Source organism: Xenopus tropicalis, chromosome 1 (genome assembly GCF_000004195.4).
Source record: "Xenopus tropicalis strain Nigerian chromosome 1, UCB_Xtro_10.0, whole genome shotgun sequence".
In the NCBI taxonomy this organism is placed as follows: Eukaryota; Metazoa; Chordata; class Amphibia; order Anura; family Pipidae; genus Xenopus; species Xenopus tropicalis.
In genome coordinates this window covers 41,225,495-41,239,950 of record NC_030677.2, presented here as the reverse complement: position 1 = coordinate 41,239,950, position 14,456 = coordinate 41,225,495, and the positions used below count along the sequence as shown (strand labels likewise).

The 14,456-nt window shown below is 37.9% G+C and overlaps 1 protein-coding gene across 1 annotated transcript in view; it reads left to right on the top strand.

The window, feature by feature from the left end:
• The first annotated feature begins 502 nt into the window (after nucleotides 1-502).
• Nucleotides 503-14,456, top strand: part of LOC101730958 (rho GTPase-activating protein 7-like) — a 65,212-nt gene continuing 51,258 nt past the window's right edge. The window contains exons 1-2 of the mRNA XM_031904670.1: nucleotides 503-831; nucleotides 9,548-10,617. Coding sequence (XP_031760530.1) covers nucleotides 9,655-10,617 — 963 coding nt within the window. The 5' untranslated portion in view covers nucleotides 503-831; nucleotides 9,548-9,654. The remainder of the gene's footprint in view (nucleotides 832-9,547; nucleotides 10,618-14,456) is intronic.

Here is a 14,456-nt window from a genome sequence, read left to right as displayed (position 1 = left end):
GGAGGCGGCCCTTAGTTCTTAAAATGGTAATTTTGTATTTAGGATTAGCCAATAGCACATTCTACTAAAAAAGCATATTTTTATGAAAATAGTTTATTTAGATGAAGCAGAGTTTACATATGAGCTTGTTTATGCAATATATAGAGACCTGCATTGTTTGGGGGTATCGTTTTCCTTTAAAGCATCATTTTAAACCATAAAGTCATTTTATACATATTGTACGTGGATCCTTCCTAAGCAGGTTTAGGTTGCTAACCCATACAGTCCAATATTAGAGCTGTCTGAGCTGTGTCTCTCATCATTTTGAACATATCAGGCAAACCACAACTGTTCCCATTAATGATAGCCCAGCTTTACTGAGCCTGACCATCCTAACCATCGTCATGCAACCCACCCCCCCCCCGAAAAAAAAAATGAAGACCAGCTTTATTAATACAGTTACCACTGTTTCTATATTATTTCTGATCCACTCATCTGAACATTCGTTTGTGCTATTTCTTCTCCTTTACATCTGAACATTTCAAGAAGCAGCCTGTCTGGATTTAATCAAAACCAAATGGGAAACCAACTTCCCAGCCTAGACTGAAGCAACCAGGAGGAAGTCACTGTACGGAGGCAGAACACAGTTTAAAAAAAAAAAAAAGAAGACAGATAAAAGTTGACAGTTTCACAAAATCTGCAGAAAAGGAAAATCTGTCCAGCAAATTGGGTCTACGCACTGGAAGCCCAGGATGAGGTTAGCAAGCTGCTTATGTGATCGACAGGAACCTTTGCACTTATTGTATAATAATGTCCTGGAGTAATATGACTGCTGGGGATTTCACATGAGAGGTAAAGTAGTTTATATACCTAGTGACTGTACTCCGTATCACAAGGAATATTTATATTTATATGGTGCCAGTAATATAACATTATGGAACATTACTGCCTGTCCTTGCATATACCAAATGCTTGCTCTTATAAGATCCCAAACCTTGGAGCTGGATGTGATATAAAATCAGTCACTGTACTGTATGTGTTTATCAGAACAGAGCAGGGCATGGTTATTTTTAACTTATAACTATTGCTGGGAGGCTGATAATTTTCTTGTGTTCCAGCAGTTAGACATGTAGGCGTAAGCACTACAGTCTCCTAAATGAAAGACTGACGTTTGGAGGAAAGATTTTTTTTCTAGTCTTTTTTCATCTAACAGTCAATTTTTTTTCATACAGTCCCGCTCTGGTACATGCATATTTCTCCAAACCAGGACATTCTTTTCAAGCAGACTGGGCCCAGTTACTGAGGGCCCCTTTAACAAAACATTTTTTCTGACTTTGGTAAATAGAAGTTATTGGGAGGGGGGAATAAAGAGAACCAAGGGAGATTTTTGCTGCATTCAGGCTTCTTCCAGATGGAAAGGGTGTTTTCTAAGAATCAGATGCAGAAGGAACGAAGCTGCTTACAACACAGTAGTGATCTCAACAACTTGTGAGGTTGTCATAACAGGGACATTCAGATCATGGCACTGCTAATGACTGGGACGCTTCTGCTATGAGAATAGGTAAGACATCTCTGTAACACGTTAAGGGAATTTATAGACCTTACAAGAAAAATAAAGTCGATTAGTTTAAGCTTTTAGCATTCTAGAAGTAAATCAGCAATTACAGTGGTCCAGATCATTTGAGATGATTTAACTAAACAGTTTCACGTGCTCCTAACCTGAACAAATGTGACTGCGTTAAACTTACCTACCTTTGGTGGGTGTGCCAAAGTTTTGGTTTTCATAGAGATAGATAGATGATAGATAGATGATTGATAGATAGATAGATAGAGAGATAGATAGAGAGATAGATAGAGAGATAGATAGATAGATAGATAGATAGATATATGTGAGTTTGTGTGTGTATGTATCACATCTGTATTCAGTAGGCTTTTACCGTAAGCCCCCACCAAGTAGGAGAACCCTTGGGAAAGAGGAGCATAGCTATAAGTACAAAGAATATATTCTACTTTGTAACAACTAGTCATCTTTGAGGTTTGATGGGGAAATGATTGTCTCAAGGTGGGGCTGTTAGTGTGTAAGTCTGTAGTTTGGCTCACCATGCTTTATGTCTACTGAAAAATAGTTTTAATATTAAATAAAACCCTCTAATATGGATTAATTGTATCTTTATATTATATTATTATGGAGAAAAAGGAAGTCATTTTAAAAAATTTGAATTATTTGATTAAAATGGAGCTCATGGGTAATGGCCATTCAGTAATTCAGAGCTTTCTAGATAACAGATTTTGTACTGTTTTATATTTCTGCTAAGCTCCTTATTATTTTCCCATGCAGAGTGGAATATAAACTCTTATTCAGTCATGATAAATGGCTCAAGTAGAGACTTATCTAAGCCCTAAGGTTGGGCCCCTCGGTTTTTTAGGAAAATATTGGCATTATTGGCTTAGGCCAGGGCTGCACAAAGGCTGTTCATCAGTGCCTACCATCATGCCTATCATATATTTCCAAAGTGAATTCTCACCAAAACACAAAGGAAAGTGGTAGTTTTTTGCCTATATAATTTTTTTTTTTAAACAGAATTTGAATAGGTAAAACTTTTTATTATAACAATCATGATATTATCATAATCAATCATGATATACCTTTAGCCTCCTCGTTGCTGTTATTCATAAATATATTTGTTTTATGAAAAGTATTTTGTTATTAAGTTCTGCTCTATCCCTTGATATAAGGCATGCATATACTGGGATTGTGCCTTTCAGGCCATTTGTCAGCCTAACACCATTATGACAGCTTTGCACACCTCTGTTTCAATAGACCAAAGACCTCATTGACAAAAGAATAACAGAGTGCTTGGTGAACTAAATATTGCTTATTAGATTGGTGTATACCCAGCCTGTAGGACGAAGCACTCAGTGGCATTTTGCTGGTTATGGCTTTGTCAGGACAGCTGGCACAAGACACAGAATTCAGCACATCAGAAGCAAGGGAACTCTTTACTTACCGCCAACACCAAGGCAAGTATTATTTATAAGGCTCCCATCACACTTTGCAGTCATACTGTAGGTAATTTAGACAACAGAAATAGAGTCTATTGAAAAGTGCTCTAGTAAGGGGCAAATATGGGCACAATTGAGCTACTCATTTCCCTATATGGGGTATAGTACATCCCTATCATGATAATACTTCATATGAACTAAAGCTTTTATTAGTAGGTATATAAGGGCTCACTTGATAAGGTCAGAAGCAAAAGCTAGAAATAGTAATGCTTGCAATTGTGACACTTTACATGCTATATAGCTAGAATTTGCAGCTGCATTCACTAGAACACTGCACCCATGTACCAGTAGCACTCAAGCCAAGGGATGTATGTTGCCTAAAGACTTTAGCTCTCTCTTGTAGGCTCATGCGGTAGGCTTCCATGTAAACCCATATCATGTTATGAAACTTGTATTTAAATACATGCCATTCATAGCCTGGTTCACTTTTTGAGCCTCCAGAATAAAATTGTGCTGCTTTATATGCTATTCAGCTAGCACACAAGTTTGCAGTGCATTGTAGTAGGCACAGGACAGTTTTTTGTTCATTAACGCTCTATAGATTGCACAGTCTACAAACTTACCAAGTTCTATAGAACCATATTGAACTGTGCTAACTCAGTATCCCAGCATGATATCAAACCAGACATTTGCTTTAATCATTTTAACTGTATGAGGTCAATCACAGATAAATTGCTGATCAGTTACTAGAGCTGAGGACATTTCATCCACATTACTAAGGTATCTTGCTGAGTATCAGCATGTAGAATAACAGCCAGGCTAAGAACCCTTTATGGAGTAAGTAGTTGGTTATTGTCCAAAGGCATTATGGCCAAAGAAGGAACATTTGTTGCTGGGACTGGAATTTTCCGTAAAGCCATTACAGTTGAACAGATAGGTGGTATATAAGTATGAGTTAAACTTAAATATTGCACAACCTGCTAACTAGTGATGAGCGAATCTGTCCTGTTTCACTTTGCCTGAAAATTTGCGAAACAACAAAAAAATTTGCAAAACAGTGAAAAATTAGCAAAATGCATTTGTCGCACTAATTTTTGGTTGCACGTGTCTTTTTTGTCCCGTGTCTTTTTTTGCCGCTACCTCACCTACTACTGACACAACTTTTTTTGATGCACAACAAATTTTCTGTGCCGGATTTTTGCTGAAGTTTTGCAAAGCAGTTCGCAAATGGCGTAAATTCACTGAGAATCCATGCCTTGCAAAAATATTCGCTCATCACTACAGCTAACCCCTCCTACCTGAGTGAGGCCAAAAAATGGTCTCCCTAGGGTATGGAGACACTACATATTCGGACTTGGTTCATTTTGTAGTGAAGAATGCAGCAGCTGGAAACCACTGAGATTAGAAAATGTAAAGCATCCTATATATGAGCAATTCATGCAATCAGAATTTGTTGGACCAAAAAAAGACCCAAGGGGAGTGAAAACAGTTTCCAGTTTCCGTGAAATAGGAATCTTATTTTCTTTATGGTTTTCTCTTGGAGACATTGGGCCGTATTAAGTTAGGTAGGAATATGGTTTGGGTTTGTTTGTATGTATAGTTGTATCTTAATTCTAATTGATATCTGAGCTGATAGCAACAGTAGACACTTTGAATACATTGTAATAGACCAGTTATATCTGTAGCAGTTATAATATCTACATTCTTGCTCAGTCTTTTTCAATGTAGGTTCTGTTACTTAACCATACATTGTTTTCATAAAATTACACATTTTATGACTTTTTGAATTATTTGCCTTGATGAGCTTTTTATCTCAATCAATAATTGATACAGCAAATTAATCCTGTTAATTCTTAAGGTACATGTGCCAGCTCTCTACTGGCAGACAACCCATGTGTCTGTCATTTCGGACTGCAAATATGCAAGTGGTGACAGGTGGCAGAGAGGGGTATCAAAACTTTACATGAACCATAGGCCTAAGAACTCAAATTCCTTCCATGTTTTAAATAATGGGTTTCAGATAGGAAGATAGACTGCCAGTGTATAACTGCCATACAGCAGACCCATGAGACAGAGGGTCCCAGACCTGGGATAGTCCCCTTGTATTCCGTTCTGCAGCATAGACTTCACCACTGCAAATGAGCATGGGGGCGGAGTTGTTAATGGGGGGCCCAACTTAAAGATTTTTTGCGCTTGGGCCTAGCATGGTCAAGTTCCTGAGGTCTGCATGGGATTTTATAAAGGTAGCTAGAATCTGTGTAAAGTTAGAATGGAACTGCTACTTTGTAAGAAAATGACTGCAATATAATTATTTTGATTACATTCTGCTACAAAAGTAACAGAAAAAAATCTAAACTATTTAATATTATTGCTGAAGCAGAAATTGACATCTGGGTTCAGGGGGTGTATTTAATGTGTATGGGTAAGGAAATTAAAGAGATATGAATTACTCAAGGGTTTGAAAAACTGAATATATATAACTATAAAATGAAGTATTTATATATTAAAACTTATAAAAAAATGTATTTATTTATCTTTGTGCAGTGGTAGCTATAACAAGTATCACACAAATTAATGTAATGTTATTATTATTATATTGTAATATATTGTTTGAGCTCAATACTGGAATTTGCAATGACTTTAGGCGTTAATGCTGAACAAAAGAGGTGTAGATGCAAGAAGTTTTACCTGATACTCATATGGTCGTTGGTCTAGTGACAGCACACTCACAAAAAGTGGGTGTCACAGGCGCCAATATGTAAAAAAAAATCCCCTCATTTTTTCAATCCCCCAGTGGCATGCTGCCTCAGCAAAGCAAAGCGGAAGGGATACTACACTTTTCCCATCTGTTTGGCGCATCCACATTGGCTGTATTTTGTATGTGCCAATTGTGTAGGAGAGAAGGCTTTTTTCTAATGAATAAGATAACTCACAAAACTGATCTCCCATGTGCAGGCTGAGTAATAGGCATGCCAGGCTCCTGGGTGTTTATTTTCCAACTAAATGAAGAACTGAAAATCATTTTTTCTCAGGCAAAGTTTACACAAACAAGGTCATTGCTATGATACACACCCACAAGATGAAAAATAAGCTGTTAAAAATGAGAAACTCTCTTCCAGGGCAATAATTAAAATTGAAATATATTTAAATACACGTGATGTGTTTTCATTTCACACCCTTTAGAAGGCAGCCCAACTTTTAACACTTTAGTGTTTAGACCATATGAATATCTGTGCTAGACAGAGCATTTGTATTTAAGCAGGGGAGCAGCAACAAGCATTGGGACCGGGTTTTTTCTCTGTGTCCTGGCAGCCCAGTCCAACATTTTAATCATAACCCCTTGCAAGCACCTTTTCTCCAGAGATAACAGCCCTAACCCTGACAGTCTAAACTTATATTTAGAATCTTCCATCGCCTTCACCAGTTTAGCAGTTTAGCTGCACATCTCTGCACTCTTTCTATTAATATCCTTCTTAAGGACTGGAGCCCAAAACTGCACCACATACTCAAGGTGACGCCTTACCAAATTATATATATATATATATATATATATATATATATATGTCCCATTTTCACCAAAATTTGTATAACAGTAAGAATCTACATATTGAATTGAAGTCATTGGGTTTTTTTTATGGCAACTTTCTTTTAGCTGCTTGAAAATGCAAATATGTATATTACAGTTTAGATTGGTTACAGTATGCCACAATGAGATTATACTTGGCCCTACACTTTAATACATTCCCAGCAAATACAGTACATCTTAAAACAACATCTCTTAATCCTTTGATCGTTAATTTCCACCATGCATAGTAAAGATAGACACGTTTATTCTATTGTGCTAAAATATAATTATTTCACTGACACATGGCCTGTAATGTGTTGCACATTTGGGATCAAAAGTATTCATTGAGTTAGAGTTCTGTTTAGTTATATGTGTAGCAGACAGGGAGAGGGACCTTGGGGAGATCTTCTGGTATGCACATGAGTAGGCAGAGAGACAATGATAGATTCACAGTAGAATCTTCTTCCTATGCAGCTTTTTATAATAATAATCTATAATAATATTGTGAAAAAAAGACTCATTGTGGAGCCCTTGAGCAGCTAATAAAACCAACATTTAGTATGCCTGGCTCAGGTATGCCCATATTTCATTTGCAGTAGTACTGCACCAGCACATACATACACTGTATAACTGATAAAGATAAGCATAAAAAGCTAAAGAATAGTAATTACAAAAAGGCACACAACTTTTTTCAGGCAATTTTTGGATTGCAAATTTGTGATGATTTAATATGGGTGCCCTGTTAAATATGTTAAAGGAAAACTATACCCCCAAACAATGCAGATCTCTATAAAAATATATTGTAAGTAAAACCCTGCTTCATCTTAATAGTATGTGCTATTGGGTAATCCTAAAAAGAAAATTGCCATTTTAAATTACTAAGGACTGCCCCCTGGGATCATATGATTCACAATGCACACAAACAAGCCAAGGCACACATACATGCTAGGCCCCATCAGCCAACGAATGGATAAAGTTCTGTAATTTACTCCCACACTACTTCCTGTTATGGTCAGAGCTGCATTATTTCCTGTCATATGATCTCTGAAGGAGCACACAGCCCATCACTAAATGGCGGCTCAAGTTAAATAAAGGAAAAGGGCAATATTTACTGTATATATTTACTAGTTTGGCAAGATTCTTTAATAGGTCACTTAAATAGAAAACTATCTTCATTCTGGGGGTATAGTTTTCCTTTAAGAAACACTTGAACTGAAAAGATGTCTTAAGGACTAAACAACCCCTGAGCCTTTGTTTGCTGGGAGTTATAATTCAGCTAGAAGGCCTATGTACGTCTTTATTTCTTTAGAATATATGTTGAAGATGCAAGAGACAAGTTTGGCTTGTATATATTCATCGAATATTGTTCAGGATATTTCATGCTGCTCATATCAGCTACTTCTGTTCCCTCCGGCATGTGATTTATCAGGAGGCTTTTGGGTTTGGATGTGCAATCATTCTGTGGACTAAAATGACCCAGAACAAACTATGTAGACCCAAGCAGCAGACTCTGCGTCCAACAAGCAGATGTATGGTACATGCCAAAAACAAAAAAATGTAACATTAATATGGGAAATCAGATGTAATGCTCCATTAGTTTTGTTTGGTATTTATTATGTCAGCCTTTGTGATTCTAACATTCTCATCCTTGGAAGCCAGACTTGAAAGTTCTAAGTTGTTTTTCCTTTCCAAGATCCACGTTCTATGCAGTTGTAAGTCAGAAGTGTAAGTGAATAATTTATATGCAATCTGATAATAATCTTAGATCAAATTGTTAGGAAGTCTACAAATCATGAAACCTTACAGTTGCAGCAAATAGGATATGGTAGAGATGAAGCAGCTTTATGAACTGTTGTGTTGGACTGGCCCACCGGGGTACCAGGAAAACACCTGGTAGGCCAAAGTGTCAGTGGGTAATACTGTTCACCCAGCTGTTTGGCCTTTTATGGCTATAATATTGCCTGTATGAGAACATAGAGTAGAAAATAAGAGGAGAATTGTATGAAAAGGAGCTAGTTAGGAGTGCTCTGCTTCATTAAAGATTAAAGATGGTGGCACCAATAGCCACAACATCACGGCACCAGCATGTGACATGCAGCCACCATGTGCCATCATTGTGCATGGAGCAAAAATTCAAAGTAAATAGAGACTGAGTTTGAGGTTTCAATGCTCGAATATAGGACTTTTTCTACATGCTCCTGGGTGCACTACAAATTGCTTTATTGGACTATATTTCTGGTTTTTACCCTTTTGCCTGATCCTGATTCCACTGATTGCTGACTGTACTGACCTGTGCCTGGAAATCAACTAAAGGACTCTCAACCCTTCTAATACTGCAAGCTGGACTATTTGCTTGCCCTGACATTAAAGAAGTAAAGTGCTTTCCACCATATGTAATAAACAGCAGTATGCCCAGGTTCAGTAACCCAGCAACCAATGCTAATTGCTGATGGGTAGCTAAGGCTTACTGCACCGGGGCAAACTTTAAGTGTTTTCATTACATAACCTTTTACGAGGACAAAGAAGGTTAAAAAAGAGAGGAGCAAAAATAGTTAAGGGTGCAGTCCAGTGGCCATGACTTTGATATCCTTGACTTGAAGAATACATTTTTTATTTTAAGCCAATTGCTTAAATGTGGGCTGCTAAACAAATCCTATTCATACTGTGCCCAGAGAATGGATACACAGATGACATAAGTACGTAAGATCTTTTACAGAGCAGACAACCTAGTTTATTTGCACAAAAAGTCATGAGGCTTCATAAAATTGAAATGCATGAAACTGGTTATCTGAAAACTAAAATAAAATGAAGTTCATTATGCAGAAATTGGCAGGCTGGAGTATATATGTGACTATTCTAAAACATGGGCCTTTCACTGAAACAATGGCTATGTTATTGCTTGCTGACTGTGTGTCAACATTATCGAGCATTGACTGTACCACTAAATCTAAATAGTAGACTTCATTCAGTTTAATGATAAAATGTCTTTATTTTTTGCAGATGGGGGTTTCCCAGATCATTGGCTATGCTTTCCATGGCTTCTAATTATTGAAATCACATGGTCTGCTGTATAAGAAACCTTTTCAACACTCTGCTGTTGAACTACTATGACGTCTGTTGTCATTAGGAATAGGATCTGGGAAGACTATGTAACTCAGTGGATGGGGTCGTCGAATTCTTCTGGAAATTATACCATTTGTTGTCATGGGCTTACAACGGAACATTTTGAATCAAAAATGGAAAAACATGAAGCTGACATAGAGGAGCACAAGAAAAACAATGTGATACTTTCACAATGTTATTATCCTGGAGATTCCAATGGGTTTTTTAATTTACAAGAAGGAACGTCAAAAAAGATTGATGAAAATGATAACCTCAGTATGGACACCGGACACGTTTCTTCAGACCCTAGTACTGAAGCAGATGTACAGAACAGTGTTGGGAATGATGAGCACTGTGTCAAAGCAACTGAACTTCATTCACATCAGGTGGAAGTAAACAGTGACATTGCATCACAAAATGAAATCCACGAAGACTGCAGCAAAGGAGAACATTGTGGGGCTGAAAATGGCTTATTACAGCCAGAGGAAGATAACGATGATACCAAAGGTGGCTGTGTGGGTAGCAGTAGTGAAAGCATCATGGAAAATGTTAACATACTGGATTTTATTTCTGAAAATGATGCATCAGGAGAAACATGTAATTCTACAGATATGGAGGAAATTGTTAGGCACGGCAAACAGCTGCTGCATTCGGCTTTAATTGCACAACAACGAAGAAAAATAGATGATTCAAAAGATGCGCATGAAAAACCCCTGTGTGATTCGGTACTTGATAGTCCTCCTTGTGGTCCATGTACAATGTCTGAAACGGGTTCTAAAAATGTAACTCTGCCTCACCACTGTTCAGATGGAGTAAAAAAACAGGACAATGTGGACGGCCTTCCAAAGCCTCTAAACAAGAGCTTAAAAAATGTATATTTAACAGATTTTGTCCACTGCCTTCACTACAAAGATACCGTTAAAGCCCATGGAACTGTCCATGATAAAGTTAGACTTCGGAGAAAAAAGGTATAACAAATTACATTATTTTGGTATTGTTGTATAGATCCAAGGTAAAATGCATGTATGCTGATGATAAATGATATATATGGTACCTATGCAGAGAAGCAGATGTGATGACATATAATGGATGTTACACAAAAAGGGGGAGGGGGAGGGTTGTGGGATAAGTTAAGCTATGTAAAATAATATTTACTATTTACCTCTGGTCATATTTTTCATACTTTTCTGGCTCCATGCTGCATGGTAGCATTTCTTGAAAAATATCTTAGAATATTTTTCACCATTAGTTTACAGAGAGAGATTGCCAAGACTAAATCATTGGCTTCATAGGCTAAATCCTCCACCACTTGTGACTTTTAAAGGGAATAGAACACCCAGACCAACACCCCTTTTGTTTAAAGGCATAAGACCACTGTTTGGGTGTGGTTGTATTACAACCACATGGAGGTTTGGCCATTCTTTCTGTAGAACTCTGCTTACCACTGACCTGAACCCAATCCCTCTAGTCTAGTGTACATGCCATGGGGGGACACATTAAACCACACTAGTATAAGATATGTGCAGATTTACCCATATCCAGATTATTACAGAGATCACATATGTAAGGCCTATATTATGTTTGATATAGTCATACACCATTTAGACACTCTACACATCACACTAAATAACGCACAGCAATTACCTTCTATTTTTTATATTTGGTAAGGTGAGAATTTTGGGTACCCCTTTTCCTTTTTAACATAAAGCAATGTGTAACACAACAATAATACAAAGTAAACCTAATGTACTTTAACAGAAGTAATATCTCTCAATTCACCCTTCTATAAGAGAGCAACTGCAGTAAATACCGGATTATTTACTTAACAACCTGCTGTGCACAGTCACTTAAGTACTATAGGACCAAAACTCACTGGATGTAGTAGGCGCCAGTTACAAGATAACAGTAGAGGTTTCTGGAGTATTTGAGAAATAGAGAAGGGACTTAAAGATGAAGCGCAGGTTTTCCCAAAACTTAACTAGTTACAAGATAACACAGGCTATCCTGTTGTGTTATCTCGTGCCATCTCCCTGCTGTGTCCGGGGGGAAAAAAAGCCTTCTTAGGCTGTTATTCTGTTTTTAGACAGCAGGTGGTGCCTGGAAAGTAACGTGAACGTGCACAGTAGGGGGTCCATTTTGACACCAGACTTCTCCAGCCTTATCTTTTTTCTGGAATGTGGGAAGTGCTAAGAGATTAAGATTACCCCCTGGTAAAAGCAAATAGAGCACTAGTCTCTCATGTGGGTAATTACACACTGGGCTGTTTCTGGGCAAATCCAGTTGGTACAACGTATATCAGGCGCATAATCATATATTTTTAATACTGTAGTTTGGCATTTTTCCCTCCTCTTTTCACATTATGCAATTTTGTTTTCCTCAATCATTTAACTATTAGAGTTCCCAGATCCCTGCAAAGAATGGGCCCAGACAATAAATAAGTTCCCTTTTCTCTGTGATAATAAAACAGTACCTGTACTTGATCCCAACTAAGATATAATTACCCCTTATTGGGGGCAGAACAGCCCTATTGGGTTTATTTAATGGTTAAATGATTCCCTTTTCTCTGTAATAATAAAACAGTACCTGTACTTGATCCCAACTAAGGTATAATTACCCCTTATTGGGGGCAGAACAGCCCTATTGGGTTTATTTAATGGTTAAATGATTCCCTTTTCTCTGTAATAATAAAACAGTACCTGTACTTGATCCCAACTAAGATATAATTACCCCTTATTGGGGGCAGAACAGCCCTATTGGGTTTATTTCATGGTTAAATGATTCCAGTTTTCTCTGTAATAATAAAACAGTACCTGTACTTGATCCCAACTAAGATATAATTACCCCTTATTGGGGGCAGAACAGCCCTATTGGGTTTATTTCATGGTTAAATGATTCCCTTTTCTCTGTAATAATAAAATAGTACCTGTATTTTATATTGGGTTTTTTTTGTGGTTAGGATGGTTTTGAGAGAGGGCCATTTGTATAACTCAGCCTGCAGCCTTGTGCTTTATATGGGCACAGAACCCCTCAGTGACTTCTAAAATCCTTATCATTTACAGTAGGGGGTACATTATCCCTTAGCATACATGAGTGATACTCAGAGTTCCTGTATAACTCTGCCTGCAGCCTTGTGCCTTTATATGGTCACAGAGCCCCTCAGTGACTGCTAATATGCTTATCATTTACAGTAGGGGGTACATTATCCCTTATAATATACGAGGCCTGCAGCTTTGTACCTTTATCACAGAATGCCTCCAATATCCCTTTTAATACATAAGAGATTATTACAGCCATGTTTTTCATTTATAGTTATTAAGGTTAGGGCCACAGGCAGTGACAGCAGCTTTGGACAAGTATAAATGATAAATAAAGCAGACATTATCAATAGTTAAGAAATATATCTTTCCACAACTTGGGACAACCTATCTGTACTGAACCCAGTGAGTTTCTTACGCCCTGTAGGCAACACTGACACCCAACACTGCACCACACCATACCTCCCAACATTTAAAAATTAAAAAGAGGGACAAAAGTATATGCCGCGCTAAGTGATGCGATATTTTTTGACCACGCCCCTCTGACCACACCCACATTACAAAACACCCCCATTTTCCATGGTTGGAATGGCAGCATCAGACACACCAAGTGCACTAGTGTTTTAACTCTTTTACTGCCAACGACGTATGGCATACGTCGTGGCAGTAAAAGGGCTTAAATGCCAACGACGTGTCCCATACGTCGTTGGCATTTAAGCGCAGCCATGCCGCCGCTGCAGAGAGCTTCTATCCATGACAGCCCCCCTGGGCAACGTGCCAGGGGGGCTGTCATGAGGGTCCTGCAAGACGTTCGCTCGCAGGACCCTCCAGGAAGCAGCAGACGCCATCGCATCGCGTCTGCTGCTTCCTGCTTCCTCCTTCCCCCCTGCTGGCCGGCCCACTGAAGAGGAGGCGATCGGGTCTTCAGGACAGGTAAGAACTTTTTTTTTTTTTTCATTTACACACACACTTACATACATTTATACACACTTACATACATTTACACACACTTACAGCACACATTTTAGCAGTTTTTTTTTTCATTTTTCACACTTTTATACACTTATTTACACTCATATACACACTTACACACTATAACAAAACTTTTACACATGTACACACATGTATACACAAACACTTTGGTTTTTGTTTTGTTTTGTTTTTTTTTCATTTTGCCACTTTGTTTTTAGTTTCTTTTACCCAAAAACTGTTTATTTTGACAGCGTGACTATTGGATCAGATATTCTGACCACTAGTTACACTGTCATGTGACTTATTTTGTTGTTTCACTGATTTGCACAATTTTTGTGGTTTTATCGCATTTTATCCCTGTATAAGTGTTCCTAATCTGTTTTTAGCGTAGCTTTGCCAGGTGTAACTTTGGTGTACAAAAATAACTTTGCCTATTTTGAATTCATCAGAATGTGTACTTTCCAAAAATATATGATTTCCTGGGGCTCTTTGTATAGTTAGGGGGGGATACTGCACATAATACGCTGACAGGGGGCTCTGTGTGCAAAAGCTGAGTTGGCAGGCGAGAAATCCTTATGCGCTATTTTCATTTTGGGGTCAGTACACACCGCAGACTTTGGTATATCTATGCATATTGGGCATCAAACTGTTCAGTAGGCCTCTGGTGTTCCTATTTGGGGTGACTTGCCTTTGTACGCAAGAAATTGTGTGAGATAAATGCGGCAAATTGCAACATTTTTAGGTGATTTTCTGAAATGTCATAAAAACCAATAACTTTAGGAAAGCTTTGCAGATTGGTA